The 24276-nt window shown below is 41.9% G+C and overlaps 2 protein-coding genes across 5 annotated transcripts in view; one reads left to right on the forward strand and one right to left on the reverse strand.

Annotated features, from left to right (window-relative positions):
* LOC116397996 (equilibrative nucleoside transporter 1-like) overlaps positions 1–2079 on the forward strand; it is a 30813-nt gene extending 28734 nt beyond the window's left edge. For both annotated transcript variants that reach the window (XM_031873965.1, XM_031873954.1), the window contains exon 13: positions 383–2079. In XM_031873965.1, coding sequence (XP_031729825.1) covers positions 383–494 — 112 coding nt within the window. In that variant the 3' untranslated portion in view covers positions 495–2079. The remainder of the gene's footprint in view (positions 1–382) is intronic.
* A 544-nt stretch (positions 2080–2623) lies between these two features.
* atl2 (atlastin GTPase 2) lies at positions 2624–15676 on the reverse strand. Of its 3 annotated transcripts, XM_031873936.1 has the most exons (16): positions 15573–15676; positions 11295–11458; positions 10803–11042; positions 9234–9374; positions 8948–9052; positions 8795–8845; positions 8640–8696; positions 8368–8460; positions 7932–8070; positions 7689–7816; positions 7367–7423; positions 7207–7278; positions 6585–7016; positions 5466–5480; positions 4883–5199; positions 4583–4671 (listed from the first exon to the last, which is right to left on the reverse strand). In XM_031873936.1, exons 1-15 carry the CDS (start codon positions 15643–15645, stop codon positions 5062–5064), a joined length of 1905 nt encoding a protein of 634 aa, XP_031729796.1. In that variant the 5' UTR covers positions 15646–15676; the 3' UTR covers positions 4583–4671; positions 4883–5061. The 3 variants fall into 3 exon arrangements, with proteins under 3 accessions (XP_031729802.1, XP_031729796.1, XP_031729788.1); XM_031873942.1 differs by lacking the exons at positions 4883–5199; positions 5466–5480 and having other exon boundaries at positions 2624–4671; XM_031873928.1 differs by lacking the exon at positions 4583–4671 and having other exon boundaries at positions 5108–5480.
* Positions 15677–24276: the final 8600 nt, after the last annotated feature.

The raw sequence follows: 24276 nt of genomic DNA on the forward strand, positions 1-24276 counted from the left end.
CGAATAATTGGTGGATTAAGAGGAAGATATTTCATTTTTATTATATAATTACAGCTTATAAGGATATAAAACCACAAACTGTTGTTTTTATATTCGTTTGTGTATAATTAAATGAAGATGACAGAGCTTTAGGGGTGCTGGCCAATGCACAGCCAGTTTAGCAGTTTTCCATGCATTCAGCTATGCTAAGCTAAGCTAACCCACTTTGGGCAGTAGCACCTTACTTGCCATACAGACATGAGTGATCATGTTTCAAATCCCCAAAGGAGACGTTTGTCTTGCAACAAGATAAAACACAGAACAGGATGAATTGACACCGTGTGTAGAACACCATTGTGTTTTCCTTCCTAATGAGTTTTGTCCCTCTCTTGTCTCTGTACAGGAAGGTGCCACTGCATGAGGCGGAGACGGCGGGGGCCATCATGGCCTTCTTCTTGTCCCTCGGCTTGGCGCTGGGCGCTGGAGTCTCCTTTGCTTTCCGGGCCATGATCTAAAACCTCCAGCAGACCCTTCAGTAGACGTAGATTAGACCACGACGCCGTCAAACACTCGACCTGTCAACTATCTCCGACCGAGTGGAGACGGCACAGCAGACCAGAAGACTAGAGGACCTAAGTCCTCTCAAGTGTACAGTAGAGACTCGACTCATCCAGCCATCTCAGCAACAATATAAGCTAAAATATGCTACTGAATATTTAGTGTTCTTCCAAACTCAGCAGCCATTGGTCAAAACGGCTTGTTTCTCTGAGATGATTTGAAGAGTTCAGAGTGCAACTAGACAAGCGAATCAAAACCAAAACTCATCGTGGAAACGACGGCAGAGATTCTCCGAGGTGTTTTAAATTTCCCCAGATATCACAAGTCTTGAGCCCAGACAGAGTTAATGAAGACGGACTGTACACGTAGTATCCTAGAGCCTCCTTCATAAAATATTCTAATGCAAAAAATGATTTAAAAAATGATAAAACGATGTTTTTATGTGAAGTAAAGTTAAACATCTTACACTTTCTTTGAAACGGTCACATTCAGTTATGATGGTGTGTAAATAAAGTTTTTGTTTTTATAAATGAGGCTCTTAGATTCTGGTGTTCGGCTCGTCTACATAAACCTGTCAGTTTATGTATTAATTATGTTTAACTGATCCGCAACGTGTTATATATATATTTTTTTTTTTTGAATGACTTCACTCTGGACTGTTGCAGCTTTTTAACTCTGATCAAGCCAAATACAAGAAGACAACATGGGAAATGATGAACTTTGAAGGGAGCCCACGACCCATCAAACTGTGTGTGTGTGTGTGTGTGTGTGTGTGTGTGTGTGTGTGTGTGTAAACCACTTTGTGTTTTGTAAACTCACTCATAACAGATCAGTAAATTCTCAAAGAATGTAAGGACGGACTGAAACCTAAAGACGAGGTTTTAATCAATAATCTGGTCCACTATCGGCTGAATGTTCATCTCTTAGAGGGGGGTGTCTGTAGTTTAGAGGATGTTGCAGCAGCATGGGTCTATTTGGTTTATCTGAAAACACAAGTCACATTTTCTGTCCACATGTTGAAGTTGTACTGTCACTATGTCTTCCGGTTACATTTTGCTCCAATGTATTATTGATCGCAGCAAAAAGAATATGCCATTATCAGTATCGTGAAATGTGCCATGTGTAAATGAGATTAGGAGACTTTTTAATCTCATTCTTGGGTTTTTCTCGAGCCTGTGACATTTCTCATTTAAACCCATTTTCATGTAAGATAAGTTTTGTATCAGAAGTAGAGTTTAGTATGTTTTTCAAACTTTACCACTTGGCTGTAGCCGAGATAGTGTTCTGAATGCGGCGGAGATAAAGGGCTTTGATGCCGGTCTGGTATATTTTTGTGGCCTTTTTGATGCTTTTTGTTTGAAGTTTGCTTTAGATGTACACTAGTCATAAAGCCAGCTGTGTACATCCTAAATGTTTGTTTATAAGCACAACATTGGTCTGTTCTTCCATACTTTGGTTGGTATGGGAGTTATGGACCATTAAAATGTTACATATTTTGCAGCTTAAAACAGTTCTGTGATCAAATAAAACTATTTTTAAGAATGTGGCTCCTCCTGTTGGTCATTTATGGAAATAAACTGCTCGACATCGCAGCAGCTGAGGTCAGAAAGAGCTGGAGATGAAGTTATTTCTGAACATCTGGACACCAGCGGCTCATTTTGTAATTCATGAATGTGCGGTTTAAATTGTCTGCGTTCCCCAGCTGTGAGTGAATAATGAAGTTAACTGTCCATGAAAACGCCTCAGTGTTCGGCACAAACATGCAGCTCATCTTGGCAACTTCTCCATGACCTTTATGAAACAAGGCCACTGATTGAGCCACTCTGCTCAGAGAGCATTAGTGCTACTTTACAGTAACACTGTTCTAAATATTAGACTTAGATTTCCCATGACAGTTTTCTCCTGCAGGGTTTGGTATTCTGAAGAGCTGGTTTAGAGACAAGAGGCATAGATCTTGAGAATTGTGTTAATAGAGAAAAACTGTACAGCTAAAAGGTTAAAATTGCTTTTTTGGCCGTTTGTTTAACACGATTCTTTTCCCCAGAAACAATCCCCTAAAATAAAGACAAAAAAGGAGCCACGAGAATTGAATTGATGATTTATTCAAAAATAAATTACCGGAGATATCTTTAAAAGGCAGACAATACATTGTCTCCGACCCACTCGTCACAATCAAAAGATTTTCCTATCAGAATCCAAATATTCACACCACGTGTTTCTATTAACATGCATCCTCATGAAACGGATGTAAACTAACGTAAACCCTACAGCAGCAACTTATTCTTAAACAAACCAGACTGTTAAGTTGAGCAAGAAAACAGCAAATTGTCAACTGATTCACTATAAAATGTATACAAAGTTTATTTAAATATTGAATCCAACAACATGCCCGATTTGCGTATGTGATCACAGAAGAAGAGACTGTACAGTGTGAGACTGAGGTGAGAAATAATGTGGATGGAATCAACAAAAAGAGAAAGCTCAGAGAGAAAACAGCTCAACAGTTTTGGGAGATACGCCGTTTCACTTTGTTACAGAGTTAAACAGGAAGATGAGGCTGGAGCCAGTTAGCTTAGCATAACGATTGGAAAAAGGGGCAAACAGCACTTTGGTTCGTGTATGACTTTAACAAACAAGATATTCCGTGTTTATTGAGCTTTTAAGCTGCTGCTGCTTTAGGCTGTTCCCCCTGCTGGCTGTATATTCAGCCTACAGAGATGATATAAATTTAACTGACTCAAGAAAGCAAATGAGCGTATTTTCCAAAATGTTTAACTAACCCATTAAAAGATGTAATAGGAGTTTGAGCTCCAACTAAATAAGGCTCCTAAAATCAAGAATCAAAGTCTTAAACCTGTGAGGGAAACCTTCTAGTGCAGCTTTAAAAAAAAAAAAAAAAAAAAAAAAAAAAAAAATGCAGTGGAAGAGAAAATGGTTCAACATGAAAGTCCTCCCTGGCTACTTAACTACAGACACCGTGGCTGTAAAAGCCATTAGCTAGTTTAATGCTACGACACAGTAGCTCTTAACACCATGCAGAGGGCCAAACACTGAAGGCCAGATAAAACATTAGTCCTAATTTAAAAAAACACTTCAAAGCTCGAGGCTTCCTACAGTTCTCTTCACCATTACAATCACAACATATTAAAGGGAAAGACGTGCGGACGTCTAGAAGCAACCTGAGCCCAGCGTGGGATGATGGTACCGGGTTAACCTTCCACACTTATTGAGAGGAACTGAATGAATGGAGTCAGGCAGCTGAGCTCGTAGCATGTCAGAAGAAGAAGAAACGTTCTACACGGTTCAGATTTGTAGAAGACGGACTGGAAAATAAAAAGTTAAATGTCTCTCCAGCTCGTCCAGGACAGGATTTTCAATTTACTTTCAATTCATAAATCAATAAAATCCATTTCCTGATTATACTGAAATATAACAGACTCGACAATCACCTCACCATTAGTCGATAGTCACTTGTGCTTGTAGGAAACGTTCATTAACAGGCTGAAGAGAAAGTAAACCGAGCTCTGACTTGTAAGACAAGACGATTAAATGCACAGAAAAGTGTTTCAGTTTGCATCCATTGGTGACAACAGCTGCCCACAGCGGTGTCAGTTTTCCCTGAATTGCAGCTCAATCCTGAAGCGAGTGCAGTCCGCTACCAGCATATGTGTGTGTGTGTGTGTGTGTGTGTGTGTGTGACAGCCTACAATAAAAGACACATCTATCACAGCATGGCACACTGGAGAAGAGGACAGTCCTTCAGGTCCGGTTTTGGCGACGTTACCGGCTTCTCTCCGTCCTCTCGTGAACATGCAGTTCCTGCTCTGAGGCACTGGGGGGCGATGAAGAGCAGGTCCACAGCAGATGAAGATGGGGGCAGCCATGGGGTGACGATGGATGTTTGGGGGGGGGTTAAAAGAGGGTCAGCTTTGGTGTTGAACTAGTTCCACAGTTCTAGGATTGAACACATTGGGCGAGTGGGCAGGAGGGTGATGAAGATGAGGAGGAATTGCATCAGTGAGTCTTTAACTTGGTGTGCTGCGAGCCCGGTTCTGTCAAGCTGGCTCTGATGGAGTTAACCACCGTCTGTCTGACGGTGTCTTCCATATAATGTTCACTTAGTGGCTTCAAAAGCTGCAGGAGGAGAGACAGAAAGAGGAATTTGTGTGAGAACAAACCACGTTAATTAGCCTAAAAGACAAAAGTATCCATAAAGGGGACAAAGAAACTGAAAGAAAGCAGGTTAGGGAAGAAAAACATTTAAAGTAAAATAAAGAAACCCAAGATTCACAAAACCTCTTCAACTGAAATAAACAGAAATCAATCATCCAAGATAATTAACAACCGTTTGGGCCGGCGTTACGTCTTTGAGATCCTGAGATGGGTCTGGCCCGTCAGTGTCCACGCGTTAAAGTATAAGAATCCAGCACCATTGGACTGAAAAGTAACTATCAAGAAGCCAGCAAACTGCACACGTTTTGATATGAAAAAGGAAGATGGACAGTCTGTAACACCGGCCGGCAGCTACTTCATCTTCTTGTAGTTGTTGTTGAGAGCAGACGGAGCTCCGAGGCCCAGCGGCGCTCCTGATGGGAATGAAGAGAGGAGAGAGACGGGCCAAGCCAGGCGCCTCCCGACAGGCTCCAAAAGTTTGGAAAACACCTGAGAGGACAGCAGGGAGGAACGGGAGAGTTAAAACGAGGAACTGACAGGAAGAGGAAGGGGGAAAGAAAAAAAGATCGATCCAGATTCAGGAGAAATAAAGAAGGTTAGAAAAGAAAAGATGAAAAGATGAGAAAACTGGGTAGATGTTGAGCCTTACAAACAAAACAAAAGAGAAACAGGGAGACCGGCCGCAGGAGGTGGAGAAAGGAAAAGGAAAGGAAATGATGTTGAGAACAGAAGATCAGAGAACCAACAGCTCTCACCTTTCTCACTGTCTTCTGTGAAGCAGAGAGGGAGGAGGAGACACAGAAGCAGAGGAAGGAAGGAGAAGTCAGAGGAGACACAAGGGCTGCCTCTGTGTTGAATCGCAAACATTCATGAAACTAGATTAAATAGATAAACACAGAAACACCCCGACTCTATATCCGAGTCTGCAGGACAACAACCGATGGAGCAAATAACAGAGGCTGCTGATGGAGTTTCAGTGTGGACGGAGCGCTGGAAGGTGATTTAAGAGTTCGTGAGACGAATGTGAAGACAATCATAAACATGCAGCGGACAGAAGGAATTTAAATTAAAACTGATGGAAGGATTCTTGTTTCCCTTTTTAAACCACAGAAACTAAACTACAACAGAAACCACCGGCAGGAACACTAAATAAAACACTTTATATTTGTATTCATTTGGAGAAAAGAAAATGCGATTAAAATGTCAATCACTTAAAAACGTAATGTGAATCTTGTCTTAAGCTTTGACAACAATAGTAAAATAAACAACAATATATTAGCTGCTAAATGGCCATAACCAGGAAGTATACGTTTTGAATGGGACATCTTCGTCAGTGCTCTCTGGTCGACAAACTCTGTAACAAACAAGTCCACCACCAAGAGGATTGCCAACTATTTTATTATAACTGATTAATAATTTGAATTACCCATCAAGCACAAAGGAAGATTTGCTTCCAGCTTCTGAAATGTGATGATTTGTTGCTCAGTGACAACCTGAAGACATCACTGTGGGCTTTGACATTAGATACTCTTAGACTTTAACTTAGTTTGAGACCTAATGTCATGGACATTTTGTCTGTTATACAAACTTATATATCTTTGGCATTTCTGAAGTGCAATATGTGATTACAGAAGATTATTTATGGTTTGATATCCGACACATTTCCTATTTACAGACCTTTTCTGTTGAAAAACATTGATGTTAAAGTGTATCAGTTGTAGCTTAAAGTACCGGATATAACTCAAAATACCTATATGCCAACTTACCATTCAAACCAAATTCCACCCATTTCCTGCCACACAATAACTGTTCTTGGTGGACACACACACACACACACACACACACACACACACACACACACACACAGGACCCACCTGTTCCCAGATTGTCTCGGCCACCAGATCTATCAGCGTCCCCACCTCCCGAAACTCTCCAGAGTACTTCACATAGGCCCAGGCGCAGAGCGACAGCAGCGCCACGCCCATGATCAGGTTAGCCAGCGACGCCAAGGTGCTCAGGCCGATGAAGCCCGTCAGCCCGGACACCACGTAGGTGACAAACATGACGGCGAAAAGCGTGGCGGGCGTGCGCGCCGTGTAGAAGATGTTCTTGCCGTCATTGTGCTTCGAGAAGTTGGCGTAGGCCTCGCCCAGCTCGGACTCGAGCTGGTTCTGGTAGCGCTGGCAGAACTCGGCTCCGCCCATTTTCTTCACGGAGCAGAAGTGACGCACCGAGTGCTCGAGGAACTCCTCGTGGCAGCGCTCCAGGTCGGCCGGGGCGATGTACGGCTTGTCCCCGCCGCAGACCTGAAAACGATGGAGGAAGAGATGAAGACGACTCCAGCTGCACGGGCATTAGGGCCCATTTTGGAAGATTTTTATTAGAGCTTAAATAATTAAAATGACTCCCGTTAGTGTGCCACAAGCTGCTTGTAAACATAACACCTCCCCCCTCCGATGATAACTCATGACGACTGAAAGATAAACACGTGCTCACCAGCTCCATGTTCTTGCCGTACATGTCCTTGGCTCCTGCCACAGCTGTCAAGTTGTTGGCTTCTGCTGTCGCCTGACAAACAGGAGAAGACGATGAGGTTCAAGATAAAAAACAAAAAGTGTGAGCCGTACTTGATAGGATCCCTCAGACGGCGACTAACCTGCAGCATGGACTTCGGGTGAGGCAGTTCCTCCCCTTGGTAGATCTTTATGTAAGCCTGCAGGAATGGAAAATAATACAGTTTATCACACCAGTGATTCCTGAACAATGAAGATGACACAGGAAGTCAACAGCCTGGGGGACATATCGTACACGTGTTGTGTGTCCGTGCAGCGACTAAACTTGGATTGTTTTTTCTTTTTATCTACGGGACATTGTTGACATGTACTGTGGCAAAACACCCGAAACAATTTTGTGCTGTTTATGCACCCTCAAGCTTTTGTTTGTCTTTTTTTGTTGGTTTTAATAAAATCTTGCAGGACCTTGAAGTACTCCAGGAGGTCTCTGCAGGTGACTTTGTTGCCTCCGATCTCCTTTTCCACCAGGCGGTCTGGGGCCAGGAGGAGAGGTACCAGTCTGGCCAGCGCCCTCTTAAAATCACTATCGATGTCTGAAAAACACACACACACACACCTCGATTGTTGATTGTCCTCTGAAACGTGACATTTCAGTCCAGCATGCTTCAGCCATCACTCGTCTTTGTTATTAGTTCATGTTCTTCTCACCTCTCAGCCTGCCGTCAAAGTACCGGTTGGTGGCCACCTTGAGGCCCGGATGTGGCAGCAGGAAGCAGTCGATATTTGAGAAGCAGGAGTGGATGTGCTTCCTCACATTCTGCAGCTCCTCGTGCTGGTGCTGTTTCACCTGAGTCAGCAGACAACAATTGACTCACAGTGAAAGTGTGCCTTTTCTTCTCTCGTCATTGACTGATGTGTGGAGCGTGTAAACCCACACCCACACCCACACCCACACCCACACACGATGAGATAAGTAAAAAGAGGTGTGGTGTGTCTGACAGGAGCAGCGAGTGTGTGACTGGCTGCATACACGTCTTCAACAATGTGTAGAAAGGTCAGGGTAGGAAAAATAGTCCAGTATCAACAAAAAAACAAATCTGCATTTTCAAATTGTTAAAAAAATAAAATGAATAAAGATTCTCACTTGTAGTCTTTTGTTCAGGAAGTTGTTGCCTCCTTCCAGTCCGTAGTTGTGCTCATAAGGATAACACCAGTCCCGAATCAGAAACATCAGCGACTGAAACAGTTTTAACCCTTATTGTTTCAATTCTACAGATATGTTAATAATCTCCTAATATTATTATTATAAAACTACATGCTTTGCTGTGCAGCTACTTATTTAATATAATATCACTCTATGGACATGATGCATGTTCTATATAGCATTCAGATGACATGCATGTTCACAGTCTGTACCTGGAAAGGTTTTAGGTAGATCTCTTCCATTGCCAGGCGGCCATATTCTGTGAAGAGCTGAATGTGAGAGGAAAATCAAAGTTGATGATCCGGTAACAGGAGTCACTGTAACTTTGGTGCTATTTTCCCAGATGAGGAGACGACGTAACACCAACCTGCAGATGCTGCAGGTCGTCCTCCTGGATGTTCTGGGTGAGGTTGTACACCTGAAAAACAAAAAGAAGAAACACAACATGGGACGACATTGTAAGTGAAAGAAGAAGCAACAGCATATTTACACCAGACAACACAAGCTGTTTAAGTCCCACCTGTACAGAGCTGGTCATGGTGCTGAGGGCAAACACAGTAGCACAGTCCTTTATGGTGGACTGGCTGTCAAAAGCTCCCTGAGTGTCCACGAGGAGCACAGCGACCTGTTGACAAGAGATGCAAGAGATGTAAAATACTGCAGCCTGTCGGCCAAGTAGGGTATTTATGTTTAATGTTTACAGTGTTAAAACACAGAAATCTGATCTGCAGCAGGTTCCTTATGAGCTTCATGTGAGGATGAAGCTCATAAGGACTTATTGTACTGTTTGTTTGATCACCGTCTACCTTGCTGCCATCAGGCTTTTCGACCACAAAGACTTCGCTCCAGATCTGAATTCCTGTGGTTTCCCTCTCGCAGCCCCCTCTCCAGGTGAACCCTGTGAGGGGCTCATCATCACCTCCAATCCACGACGCACTCGGTTGTTGCTGAAGGTAAGAAGGAGGAGACGAGGATAGAGGAGACGAGGATAGGGCACGACGAGAGGAAAGAGGAATAGAAGAAGAGATGAGAAAATGGGTTGGGACAGAAAAAAAAGGGTTGAGAGAGAGAGAGAGAGAGAGAACTCTTCCGTTCTTTCTTGATAGCTGACTTAAACCACCACAGGACACTGTAGCATCACAAGTCATACCATCGTCCTCGTGTTTTTACAGTGTACAGAGTAACAGGTGTCAACAAATCACTCGGAGACACTGATTGAGTCACACAGAAACAAGAATATGCTGCAGCACAAGGCTTTATGTAATGTTTATCTTGTCAGTCTTTTGTTTTTTACGGATCATTAAAAGGCCCTCATTCAAAATAAGTGTTATGACTTTAAAAAAAAAAAAAAAAAGGTGAAATTAAAGCAGCACGTTGTGACCTTGTTTTTGTTTCCAGCCGACATGTGAGGAAATCCACAGACCATAAATAGGAGGTGCGCCAACAAGCCTCACCGGCCAAGCAAATACCTGATTTGCAAGGCAAAGACTGCGAGAACACTGATTCTTGGTGTGCACGACACAATGTCTGTGCTGAAGGCCTCGTCACTACAGAGCAGGAATGCAGCTCGTCACTTGATGAGAACGTGCAGCTGCAGTCCAATAACAACAGATGAACACACACGACTGTGACAGCTGATGTTTGCAACATTAACCTCTGGATGGAACTGAATATCAAGAGTCCAAAGAAACAATATCAGTATTCAGGGGAAAATGTGAGCATGTGCAGATCCGGTCAAACTTGCATGAATGAAAACATTCATAACAGCTGTGAGAGAAACATTCCTCCCTCTTTACGGGTGTGTGTGTGTGTCTCAGAGAGAGTATGTGCAAGTGAGTGTAAGGTGATCCTGGCTGCTTCTGAAAGACTAGTTGTTGTTGATACACACAGTTGTTAGAGCTCAAGAGAGAGTGTGTGTGTGTGTGTGTGCGTGCGTGCGTGTAATGTACCACTTGGTGTTATTCATATTTACAGATATTATATAAAAGGCCAGTAACCACACAGGGAAATTAGGTGTATTGGACCGAAACGCTTATATTATTATTACATTAAAAAGGTTCCAAAACTCTTATTATGAAACATAAATATGGTGACGTTCACCTTCCCAGAAGGTGGAGACCAGTTAAACCACCGCGCCGCGTTGACGCTGCACGTGTTAGTCACCTGGTTGAGTCACTTTCTCAGGATGAGACCGAACAAGACGCACTTGTCTGTGCTGGTTGTAACCCCGTCTGCTCTACTTCATCCAGCCCACCTGTTTTCACAATCTCTACTGCCTGTGAATGTTACACAATATTAAAGCGCAGGAGGAGTTATGTTTACTGAGCTCATGTAAACACGCCATCAGCAGGAGATGATTGATTGATTGATCTCACCTGACTGTGCATGTAGCGCAGCATGAAGTCCAGCAGGAAGGACTTGCCCTTGCGGAAGGCCCCGGCCACCGACACCACCACCACGTTCAGGTCCTTCACGTGGTCCTGCAGCAGGATCTGCTCCAGCGCCGCGGCGTCCAGCTCGAAGCTGTGCTCGTCCTCGTTGGCCACGACGATCTGGATGGGCCTGGCCTTCTCCTCTTCCTCCTCCTCCTCCTCCTCCTCCTCCATCACAGCAGCCTGAAGACATGAGTTTGCAATCAATCAGTGGCTTTCTCTGGCATCAGGAAAGCATTTAGGTCGTTATAATGATGATGAGGCAGGTTGCACGGAGGAAACGGGGAACTGAAAATAACAACGCTGAGATCAGCAATTAAAGCGTCTGCGGGGGGGGAAATAAGGTGAAGACATTCAGGAGCCTGTTGTACAAGACACAGAGATTTCTCGTAGATAAATCTTAGCTTAATGTTGGAAATACAGCAACCACTTTACCTCTCCTTCCACAAACTCGTCTGGTGAGGGGGTGAGCTTGGCTTTTTTGCCCGAGTTTGAGACGGTGGTCCTGGGGAGCAGTTCATCCTCCAGGTCGTCGGGCCGGGCTAAAGGAGGCCTCTGCTTGTGCCGATGAATGGGGACATCTTCCATACCACTCAAGCCTTTAGATAACCGGACAAAGTAGAGAGAAAAAGATTAAATTACACCGTTTAGATAACGTCATGCTGCGTGTTGTTGTACAAGACAACGGGCGTAAAGTGAGGAGCAAGATGTGGAGGCGGGGTTTATGTGTTTAAGATCAAACACCACCGGGTTTCATCGTCATAAGTTTGGAGAAGTTTAAGAGAAGGAGAAATGCCCTCCATGCGGTCATATTGTAGATCTTTCCAGCTAAATACTGTCATCCACTCTGGTCGGCCCATCTAGGTCAAGCTCAAAAATAGCCTGAAAATCACAAAGGGCCAGCCAAAAAAAAAAAGACAGAAGAAAAATAAGTTAATTAAGGGGACAGCGTTTTCACATTCTTCATCTCAGCCGGTTTCTATGAAAGTACTTTCTTTTTAAGTATCCAGTATGTTGCCTCTAGAACTGTAAGATACCATCCTTCCTGTCACAGTAACAACTGCAGTAAAAGTCTGCTGAACCACAAACTGAGGCACGCAGACGGGTAGCTCGTCTTGGTAGCGTTACATTGTAGTGTTCAGAACTCTATGAAGCATTATTCACAAATGAAGCTGCTTGAACAAACATTTACAATACGACTGTTGATCCAGTTTCCTGCTTTTCTGTGCAGAAGTAAATACACCCCCCAGGTGTAGAATTAATCCCTGGTACAGGATTAAGATGATCCCCTGCAGCACAAACTGAAAGTGGCATTCCATCGGCCATAAGCATGCCACTGAACAAGTAGGACAACTAGCATTAATCATTGGTCATTCAAATATTTCAAATGACTGGCCAGTCAACCACACCACAGTGACTCTCTCCACATTCAAATCAGCAGGACCCATCCCTTGATGGACACGCTGGACCTGCATGCAAGTCACTGACGTCCTCATTCACTTACTCATCTGAAGAAGTGCAGGGACAAAAGACACACCCTGGACACTCCACCTGTTTCCAACAGTGAGAACTATTACGGCATAGAATAAAACGTTGCTACGTCATCTACGTCAAGCAAGTAGAACCAAATTATTTCACTCTACCGGTGTAGACATCCAAACCAAATGTCTCCATTGTTCACTACAGAGAGCAACGACAGCGGTGCCATGTGTGGTTGACACAGGAAGAGGGCATGAAGCTGTACCAACCAGTTTATCACAAACGTGTCCCCAGGTAGTGAGCTACATCAGCAGCAAACACACAAGCTAGAGGCCACACCTTTCTTTCCACAAGTACATCAGTAGGTAATCTCCAACAAGCGCCGTCTATCTGCTGGTCTAAAGCTACGGAACCAGTGACAGGGGAGACAAAAACAACAACAAACCGGATCAATAACACCATCTCTTACTTTTACTGACTATCAGCTGCCTCAACTATCAACGTCAAGTTCTAGTCGATGATCCTCAAACTCATTTTTTGATATTTTCTTCCACAACTCAAAGTAGATTACACATCGTAGTTGTAATGCTGTGTGTTTTTTTTTATGTACTTTTAAGTGGTGGTAATGCTAGCTTGTCTGAATCCAGGCACCAGCACTGGGCCACTTTAAAGAAAGAAGGAGGGCTGTTGTGAGTCCCTCAAATAGGACAACTGGAAATGGGGCATCCACGAGATCAACTCTGTAGTCGCTGCAAATCCACCAAAAGAAAAGCTCTGCTGGTCCGTATGCACGGAGCAGTAATCTAGCCATACAGTAATCTGCTCTCCGCACACAAATTAGCCTAGCGGACTTCATCAGTCTGAGGCCGTGCAGGACCACATCCGAGTCCAGAGCAGCTCTCAGCAGGATGAAGTGGCTCAAAGGGGACCCACACAAAGACACCATTCTGCTGGGACCGCGAGGAGAACACAATAAGCATGCAAGGAAGCACAACAGCCGGTGAAAACGTATTATCTTTGCTGATATGCACCTTCGCCGCTACACTCTGATAAAGTGGCACTGTCCTTCAGCCTCAGCTCGCAGCAAACGAGGGCAGAACTAAAATTAGCTACTTCACCTCTTATCATGGAGCCACTGAGCAGATGTTAACTGGCCTACATTATATTTTCTCTGCACAGTGTTACACACACAAAGTTGTGAGGGGATAAGATGAGTTTGTAGAGCACACAAAGCATCACACAAGTGTGGGGTCTATCTTTAACTATGCATGGCAGGAACAGAGTGCAGGCCGGTCCTACATCGCAGCACTGCATCTCTCTTCCCCTGGACTATATCTGAGGCAGACTGATAAATCCACAGACCACTTGACTTAAACGGGAGGCTTCATAGGAATGAAGACCCCCAAACAAACCTTTGGGAGTGAAGCTGAAGCATGCGAGGAAAATGTCACCACTGCTGCGAGTTAGACGGTGACAAATACACCGCAAGCAAGATGTAAATAAATATTTGCTGATGCCGTCTTTTTTTCTTAAACCACATTTTGGATCGTAGGAGAGAACACTGACAGTTTAAGCATTGAGAAATTCATGCTGGAGTCGTTTCTCTACTGTTGCAAGACTGATTATTAATACCAGTGCTTCTCAAGCAGGGTTTCAACACCCGCATGTCACATCCAGGCTATATGCATTCTTAATTATTTGGAGAAAATTAATATTTTGAGTGACCACTGGCTATATAGGTTTATTATATGTCAAGACAAAGACACTGCAGAGTTTGAGTTAACGAAAGCAGACGAATCATCCGCTGTAGATGCAGTTACAATGACTTTCATGCACAGCCGCACCAATAGACAACCTGCCACGGCCTCTCTGGACAAGAGTCAAGGAGGGCAAATGTTCAGCAGCAGCAAGCAGACCGATCAGTAGTCCGTGAGGACAAAGTGCAGACTAAGAGCAGCCGCACTCAGTGAATGCTGTTGCCACAGAGTCAGCTGGTCCGTATGAAAGTAGACATAAAGGTTATCGTGATAAAAAGTATCTCAGTGAGGAACTTTGGGGAGACTGACAAACCGTTTACGAGTCTGTACAAGGGTGAGAGAAAGGTTACAATAACATTGAGTGTGCTGAGAATTAGCTATGAACACCTCAAAAAAAAGTTTGAAATGATGTGAATTTTTCTGACATTTTTGCTCATTTAAACAACTCACTGATGATTGATCGATAATCAAAATTACTGATATTTAAGTTGCCAACTTCAGTCAATCAACTACTCAATATAAACAAGGTGCTGGCAGTAGCCCCATTTCCCCCCCCCAATACCGCTTTAAATCTAATTTAACGACGGCACCGTTTGTCACAGATGGGAACATGAATCGTTGCTGATTTACCAAATTAACTGTACATTTAGTGGAAAAGAAACCCTGATCGAGATATTTAAAAAAAGAAATAGTTAACACATTTCATTTAAAAAGCAAATTCAATGCAAGAAATATCAGCATCAGATGTAACGTGTTAATTTTAGCATCAGTCAACAGTGTGTTAATGACTATGGTTTACATAAATAATAATAATAATACATGTTCAGAGGACAACATTAGCCGTTTAACGTTAATACGTCTGCTGGAGAACTGAACAGACTAATAATAGAGCATTTAAATATATCCCAGAGTCATTAGTGCCATGAAGAAGATTAACGTGTTGTGTTTAAGTTGGACTGAACAGAAAACTGGTGCAGCACAGAGCGAGCTGCTCCAAAACTTCACAAACACGTGCACTTGAAGCCAATACAGCTGTGACTAGTGCAGCTCCTCGTTCACGAGCCGCCAGGTGAAAGTGACGGTCCGGACAAATGAGCCGACAGGTGTCGCGGGTGAATTTGGTACCCGAGCCAGAATCGGTTTCACTCGAGTTAACGAGGGAAAAACATGTTATGACAAAGCGAAAACACACGCCGGCAACACGTTTCTGCTTCAACGTTAATTTTAAAACACAGTTTAGACTGTGTTGACACTATGTTTGCAGACTAACGTTGGAGGAGACACAGTCCGACACGGGGTACCATATTTTTCACAACACCAAATGAAAACAGAGGCTGTAACGGAAAAGCGAGTTCAGAAAAGACAAAGACGATCGAAGCAAAAGTCCATTGTTTTAATCCCCCCTCGCTCCTCAGCTCCTCACTCCTTAATCGCTTCACTGTCACACATCCACTCGACAAGATCAACAACGGTTTACCTTCGTCAATGCCTCGGCTTTTGCAGTTGGGCTCGAAGTAATTTCTGCTCCTCAACCCGCTCACCTCCGCCATCTTGGACTAAATGAAACCTAACGTGGCTGACGTCAAAGGAGCTTTCTTTTTCTTCTCACGCTGTCTGCCGCCCCGAGGCTGCTGCAGCTGAGTGTAGTCCGTCCTCCGCACTAGTATGCAAGCTATTCAGTTAATTTCACACAAGCGAAACTCAAAAGATATTTTAAAGTATCAGAAGAACATATTATTTTAAATACACAGCCATTACACACCCTTCATTTCTTTGACACTAGTCTGCTGCAAATTATAGGCTTTGTAAAGTTAGTCTATTTCATAGTTACACACTGTTGTTGTTTCAGGTATATGAAAACACGTGTTGCATTAATCAATCAATATTCCACCCCTCTTTTTATTCTTGTTTACAATTGACAGAAATCTGACTTATATATATGTTATGTTGTTATTCATTGTTGCCTATACTTTTTTTTTTTACATAGGCCTATTATGTCATTATCTTTATTCACGTATGTCTACAGTTAAATGTTTATTTGACCTTCATCATTGTTGTCTTTGTTCAGCTGTATGCTTATTTCTTGCTTCTCGTCAAAAGATATTAAATGCCTTCAATAAGTGTGGAACAAAGAGAATATGTATGTATGTTTGTTGTTTAATAGTGTTACCTCAAATCTTAAAAAAACGAATTCATAGTTTACAAGTTAAAGTTTAAAAAAAAAATAGCCGTACAATAATCAAAGTTTAACACTCAAAAACTCAGCTAATGTGTCATCATCAGGGCTGTGTGTGTGTGTCGCTTCATACAGTTTGATTGATAACACCCCAAGCAACTGACTGTCATTTGATTTATCTGGTGAGTTCATCTATCTTAGGTGGTTTTGGTGTTATTTAATAATCACCTCCCTTTCTATTTGTCACTATAGAAGATGACTGACTCATTCACAGACAGGGTGTAACTACTTCTTTTCTTGTTGTACTGGGTAGTATGACCAATCTGTTTGTTTCTTTTGTCATCCACTAATAACATACTCTTTAACATTATTGTTTCCATCCTAAGAATGTGAGATAGGAATCTTGGAGGAAATTGGATCCATTTCCTCAACATGTCTCTGCACTGCCAACAGCAGACTACACTCACATTTTATACAGACATTCATGGTCTCCTGAGGATGACGTTGACTTTTCCAGTACCTTCAGGTTGAGGTCGACCTTTGTGATTTTGAGATAACTATTGGATGTATTACTATGAACTCTAACTATTATCAGGTCCACATTTCAGGTTCATTTTGCTTTCGCATGCAGACTGCCCAAGATAACACTTATCTCCTGTGTTGAGCCAGATATCTGGATGAAGTGCAGATATGTTGTTTTCCGCTGGCTAACTTTATGGTGTTTTAACTCTCAGCGACGATGTCTGCCAAAACAAAATGTCATAAAAGCTCTTCACCTCAGTGGGTAAACTCACTTCATGTGTTTACGCAGCTGTTCATGTCCAGCATTATGTTCTGACATTGTGAAAAAGACTATCTGCTGTCAGAGATGCGTAAATAGTGGGCAGCTTTTTACTTCAAGCCTTGTAATTCAATGCCAGATTACAGTTGGCTGCTGAGGCGTGGTGCTCAGTTTGCTGCTGTGGAAGATATGACGTTAAAACCAATAAATATGCTTTTTAATAGACTATTTAGAATGAAGTATGTGGATGTAGATTTGAATATGAACAAAAGTCTCCAGCCATGTTAATGGCTCTGTGAACTCTAACTCCTCTGACCTGGACACACTTAAGTAACCTTAAGTAACCCTGCACATCATCAGCCAATTGGGCTTTAGTTGGCTGGCTGTGATTGGGTGTCTGTCGTGTGCTGGATCAACTCTCCCTCTCTCTCTGTGGGACAACCCCACATATCCTGGAGCTCCTGCTCCATCTCGGGATTAGATGTGACATTTAGGAGTCACTGAAGGACTCTCTTGTCTCTCCTGTCATTGATAAAAGTCATATAGATAAAAGTTATTGTCAAGGAATATCCCTGATTGTAAACGTGTGTCTTTTGCAGGCAGTTGTGAACAGTATTTGAAGGTTTTACTGGGAAACTAAGGGTCAAACAGTCCAAATTGAGAGGACAACAACACCCTCAAAGCTCACCAAACATCTTACTGATACAGATCAAACCTGGGCTTGCTCTTTATTTGAACTTCAGGTTGTCCCCGTCTTCCACACGCTACAATGGACGAGGTCACCAGTCAAACATACGAAAAGGTCAAGACACACGCAGAGAAGGACGAGGTTCATGGTCGTAAGAGCGACAGTTGGAAAATAATTAGTTGTTAGAAAGAGTGAGAGGGAGAGACCAGCCCTGTTAATCTGTGTCAGTGCTCTTCTATTCTTAGCCGGTCGGTCCTGTTGGCCAGCAGAAATACGAGAGACACACATGATGAATACAAGTCCTGATAAATTTAGAGAGCGAGTCAGTGAACAGTGACAGAAACCCCCCCAGAGCAGCACTGAACTCCAGATGTGTGGACCGCACAGTGTGTGTTTGCATGGTATAGATGAGCTACTCTACCTGGGACACTTTCTGAGGGATTATTCCTAAATTTGAATTTAAAATTTTAAAAATGTCCCCCCTCCTATTACAACTCATGTCTTATTTGAATACCAGTCCCTTGGCCTCATGTTGCAGTTAGTTGTGATGGATTTTACATCTATATTTATTTGAGCTCAGGAGACGGTGGAGACTGAGTAGAGGGCTCCCTCTAGTGCTGCCACGTAAAACTGCTCGGACCCCACTTATCCCAAGCGGCAAATAACTTTTACAGCACAAGTTACAGCCTGCTGATTATGATTTAATATCACAACAAATTATGACACAAAACAGAATCATTTAAAAACAAACAGAAAACATCGTTGAATAATAACAGCAGGTTCCTTGTATTGTTCGTTAGTTTTTATGGCATGTTACAAAATATGATACCAGTAGAAAAGAAAAATCTCAATCACAAAGTACAGTACGAGTGGGTAATTTAGTTTTGTGACAATATTTTTGGGAATGTGTGGCCTTTAGTACCAGGGTGTTGATTTTTGTTTAACACAATACAACATGGCATAATTAGAGTTCCAGAATGAGGCCGTTCTATGAATGTCACAATGCTCCGTAGAACAATTCACTTTTGTCAGTTGACGTTCACGAGCCGAGTAAGCAGCAACTGCAGTCCTGACAGAAAGAAAGATTTAAAAGTCAACAATGGAGAAATACTTCCAACTGTTGTCTAGAATATTTAAGGATGCCAGCTCGCAAATTTGTTAAATATAGCTACATTTTAAACTTTTTTTAATATGTTTTACTGCCAGACTATGAGTCTTTTTGTAGGTTATTTGTTTGATGCAACTTTATTTGTTTTACTTATATATATTTTATGTATCTTACAAATAGCATCTCTGATTTTGTCACGGTCCAATACTGCCCGCGCATGTCCTAAATTTAATGGTACTGTAACGCTACTGTACTTGAGTATTTCAACTCAATGACACTTTATAGTTCTTCTCCAATATTTCAGTGGCAAATATTGAACTTTGCAAATTCAGATTGTACACAAAAAAGCTTCATTGAAGTATACCCAACAGTGTACAACAAAAGACTTTTACTTGTAACGTTATATTTCTTACATTATCTCAGTTTTACATTAAAACATTAAAAGGGAGCTGGGAGAAAAATTTGGGAGAATGTAGGCGCTATAAGGAATGTTAACAAAATGAGGATTTGAGAAGCTAATTGCTGATTTGTCAACTTTCCGGTATGTCCTGTCTTTCAGCATGGATGCGAACAGTCACTCGCCTGAATGCTTTAAAAAGTGATATTGATGATGATAATTACACTGCATGTAATCTAACAAAAGTCCTTGGGGAAAAGCGACACCTTTACTATCCAGCCTGCAACAGCTCTGAGCTGGACTGCATCTCTGGACCCTCCAAATCTACACCAGGACCTGGAGGTCTCCACATGTGTGAGCCAGTCAGCATGGGTACTGACTTCCCTCCCACAAATGAAGACTCTTCTCCCCTGGTGAAGGCTTTGCGTGGTCTGAGTAGTGACATTGAGGCGTCTTCTTGCACTGAGGTCACAGAAAGCAGCCAGATATTGAGGATTCTGCATCAGGTCACTTTCAGCTTCAACTACGGTGACCCCTGTGTATCAAGGCTACGAGACTGTTGGTCGCAGAGACCTCTACGCTCCCCTATCGGACATATCTGGATTCGGGGATGAGGGCTTCCCACTTTGCACCCAGATTGATTGTGATAAATGGGAGCAGGATGTCTCCCTGGGTGTCGCATCCTCCATCAACTACCATGAAGCCATTTCAGTAAAATATAATGATTTGGTCTAATGGACATTGTTACAAATTCCTTCTCCCGAAATGTTTTATAATCTGTCTGGCTTTTATAACAGCATTGTTTGACAGGGTTTGTCTTTAAGACCTTCAGAGTTGCACTACTGGACTAATTCATTTTGAACATGTTTCCACATGTTTATTATGTATATGTATAAGATAGTGTATGGCATTAGGATGTACATTTTATACATTGTTTTAGAATTTAAGCCATCAATTTCCAGAAGCCAACACAGTTTTTGATATGATTGAACTACAACACAGATGCAACATCCCGTGTTACATTATTCAATATAAGTCAACATCCTTCTTTTTCTATAAGATGCTTTTATGACTCTAAACTGAAACTAAAAATGGGAGTTACTTGGTGATATGCATCACGAGAAAGAATACATCCAGGACATTGTAGATAAAGGCTAGAAATGTTAAAGATTTCTGGTTTCTACTGCTACCACACGGTGGCAGTGTAGGCCTAATAGAGGGTAAAGATCGTTATTATTTTGATCTGGAACACTTATATTGATATTTATCCATTTAGACTTTTAGACTGAGGCAAAAAACTAAATCAGCATTTTATCATCACAAACAAAGAAGGAATCGGAGCTCTCATGTCCAGACAAGATGTAAATGAACTCATTCGTGACTTCATCTCCAGCAGTGTGGACTATTGAAACGGCCTCCTGTGAAAAATACCAACTTCAGCTCAGTCAGAACATTTTAACAAGACGTTTCTCCTGTTCTTAAAGCTTTGCACAGGTTTCCAGATCGTTAAAGAAAACATTTTAGTGGTGATGCTGGGTTATAAATAACTTAACAACCTGGGCCATGAACACATCTCTGATCTGTTTGATGAACAGAGACCCAGAAGGTCTTGGGATTCTTTAGGAAGCAGAACCAAACAGGTTGAAGCTGCTTTTAGCTACGATGCTGCAAACCTTTACAATCTAAATCAAAAACTGCACTACCTCCGTGTCATCGGTTGATTTATTTCTCTACTGTATTTTTTTATTTTATCAAATTTGGAGCAACTTACAACGTTTGGCTGCACTGTAACATGTATAATTTTTGTTTATTTCTATTTTATTTTCAGTTTTATTTTGTGTTTTAGATTTCTGTGTTTTACTGCATGTGAAGCACTTTGAATTGCCTCTGTGTGTGAGAGGGTGCATTCAATTAAGTTGCCTTGCCTTAAAATACAGGAATCAACTTCAATGAGTCATTTTACAATATGCAAGATCCTTTTGATAAGTAGTTAATAGCATTTGTGTTTTCATCCTCATACTCTTGAATGATTACAGCAGAGCTTGTGGAAATATTCTCACTATTCGTTTCTCAAAATAATGACTTTCAATTTGGTTTGATGCATTTGATGTAAAGATATGAAGAATTACTATGAACATTATTACTGTGTTTTGTTATTTATATTCTCAGATTTTTACAGACAATAAGTGACATGACATTACATTCAACACACACTCGGACCATCACACAGATCGCCTCGCGTTATTGGAGGAAAGTCTTCCAGGGTTGAAGTTCACCTGATCTATGTACACGTGAGTTGGGGGTTCCCTTTTCCAAGCGCATTGTGAGAACTTTGTCAAATAATTGATTTGACATCTTTTGTTTCTCTATTGGATCATTTAAATTCACAACTGTTTGCTGTCCTGGCTCCACAATGGTGGAACCAACTCCTCATTAACGTCAGAAGAAACTCTACACATCTTCTGTCGTCGACTGAAAACTCATCTGTTCAGACTGTATCCAGGCCCTTAACATAAAACAACAAAAACACTTTCTTTATATCCTGTTGTCGCTTTGGAAACAATCATCAGCTAAATAAATGTAATAAGGAAGGGAGACAACACGTATCCTGAAAAACGAACTGAGATTTCCCATTTTATTTCCACCTCCAGGACGGGTGTTTATTATTGCTGTTAAAAATCTTCACATAATGATTTTACTTTCTAATTGTAAAAGCCTATTTGTGCATGAGAGTGAAACAGACAAAAGGACAGAAAGCACATTTTTCACTCATTAAGCTCCTGTTATTCCTCTGCAGCCTTTCAACACCTAGCTGTGTTTCCTCCACTCTGCAACATGTGTATTGTCCTTTCTCTCTCCGACTCCTCATACAGTTTGGTTGCTGAATCAACAGCATTGTTGCCAGGTTGTCATGGTGTCTGATTGTCGAGTATCATGTCACGCGCCCCGTCACAGCCAGACGTCCCTCCGAGCCTGCAGCCGATCCCACGTTTACCTTGGCAACCACAAGAGGTTGGCAGAGACGGGGGGGAGAAGTTGGTGGTGTTGTGTCACCATAAGTCTCCCATGTGAAGCCTCCAAACACTAACACTAAAAGTTAAAAGTTTCTTAGTTTCTTTACAAGTTTGATAAAACACGTCATGTCATGTTTTATCATCAAAGTTTCTTCATATCTTCTCATGCTCATCAAACACAGCATGCACATCAATTTAAAAAGCAACTGTTAAATCTGTTCTCATGGCATGCTTTGAAGCTAGTTTAGATAGTGAGTCGATGATGGCAACGCTGTTAATGAGACAAAGCAACCACCATCGTTTACAGTAGTTAGAGCTTAATGTAATTTCTTTTTAATCTTCATTTCCCTTCCCAAATCAGGTGCCTTCTTATTTTATACTACTCAGTGGTGGAAGAAGTATTGAGATCTAAGTAAAAGTAGCAGTATCCCACTGAAAATACTTTGTTACAAGTGAAGTCCTGCATTCAAGTAAATGTTCAAAATGTACAAGTATCAAATACCATGAGGGATGTCCCTTTTTCAAGTGTTATAATTATATATTTATTATGTATTGCATTCAAATGTTTATGTTAAGGTGGGGATCATTACTATTTTATATACTTTTGAGTAGTTAAATGTATACTGCAACATTTATAAGATGATCATTGTCGTTTTGTATGTAAATTATTAATCTGTAGTAAACAACTATAGTCAATAAATATGTCAAATTATTGTAGTGGAGAAAAACGTCCAATAATTCCCTTGTAAATGTAGTGGAGTAGAAGTATAAAATAGCAGAAAATTGAAACACATCAAAGTACCTCAAAATTGTACTTAATACATGTAAGTAAACATACATGTACTTTCTGATACTAACCTCCTTTTATCAAAGTGAAGCAGCCTCTTAGTGTTTGAGCTTTCAAACTCCTCACACTGCTTACATACTATCGAAGTTGTTATTTTGGATTCGAGCTCAAGAAGGCTACAGCATTTGGATAAGAGGTGACCAATGGTAAACCAGGATCCCGGTGTCTCCAGGGCTCCGAGCCCTCAGGGGCAAGAGTCTGAAAGGGAAAGCCCTGGAGGAGACTCCGAGGCCAGCCAAGTTAACACGCCAGCAGGGGGTCTCATCACTCTCTCCACACTTCTGCTGTCAGGGCCTTTGTTTCAGCAGCATTACTCACTCTCGAGGCCCGGCCTCCCAGGTAACTACACTGCTGAGCTGGTGCTGCTGGTGGGAGGGACAGTACACATGCAGCCTCAGCACAGTCTGCACAAAATGTGGATCAACCAAGCGACAGCCAGAGAAGAAGAAAAAAAGCATTAACCGCTTCAGGAAGCCGAGCTGAGGAAGACTGCAAGTTCTTTACCAAAATTAGACTTGAATACCACATGCTATCACTTAATGAAGAGTTAATCAGTCACAAAAACTGTTATTTAACATATGCGAGTACATACTGTACATAAACCACCTACTGTATGCATATGAAGTAACTTATTACCCACGGCTCGTCGTCTTTTAACTACAAGGTTGGCGGTCCGATCCCTGGCTCCTCCTGCCTGCATGTTGAAGTGTCCTTGAGCGAGACACTGAACCTCACGTCTCGGTGTCCTCATGAACATCCCTCATGGAGCTGTGAGTAAGGGCATTTAGAGCCACCTGTATGCGTAAACACACTTGGCCAATAAAGCTCATTCCGATAATGTTATTTTCCGTCATCTTGTATTTGCATAGTGACGGCTTGATGGAACAGGAACACAAAAACAATCTAAAAACAACACCAGTTACTTCAGTTTGTAATGCTGTGTTGATTAGCAGCAAACATTACTGTATGTCAAAAGCTGTATTAATTGGTCAGTGTCAACTTGTTACTCCTGTTAATGAGAAAGAGTTTTCTTTATTTGACCTTTATAATACTCCTGCAGTTTGGAGAGTTTGGCCTCTGAAATGTCTGTTTATTGCTTGAAGCCCTATGCTGTCGTAATACTAATATAAATAAGGAAATGGCCGGTGTAATGTTGCAATAACTGTGATT

This window comes from Anarrhichthys ocellatus, unplaced genomic scaffold (assembly GCF_004355925.1).
Source record: "Anarrhichthys ocellatus isolate YVR2014 unplaced genomic scaffold, GSC_Weel_1.0 scaffold3, whole genome shotgun sequence".
Lineage (NCBI taxonomy): Eukaryota > Metazoa > Chordata > Actinopteri > Perciformes > Anarhichadidae > Anarrhichthys > Anarrhichthys ocellatus.

Excerpts from the sequence above, each read along its gene's own strand:
- atl2 (XM_031873928.1), bottom strand. The coding sequence starts at position 15,645 with ATGGCGGAGGTGAGCGGGTTGAGGAGCAGAAATTACTTCGAGCCCAAC. Across the intron at positions 8,846-8,947 it reads CCATGACCAGCTCTGTACAG|GTGTACAACCTCACCCAGAA; the intron begins GTGGGACTTAAA and ends TTTGTTTTTCAG. Across the intron at positions 8,697-8,794 it reads ACGACCTGCAGCATCTGCAG|CTCTTCACAGAATATGGCCG; the intron begins GTTGGTGTTACG and ends TCTCACATTCAG.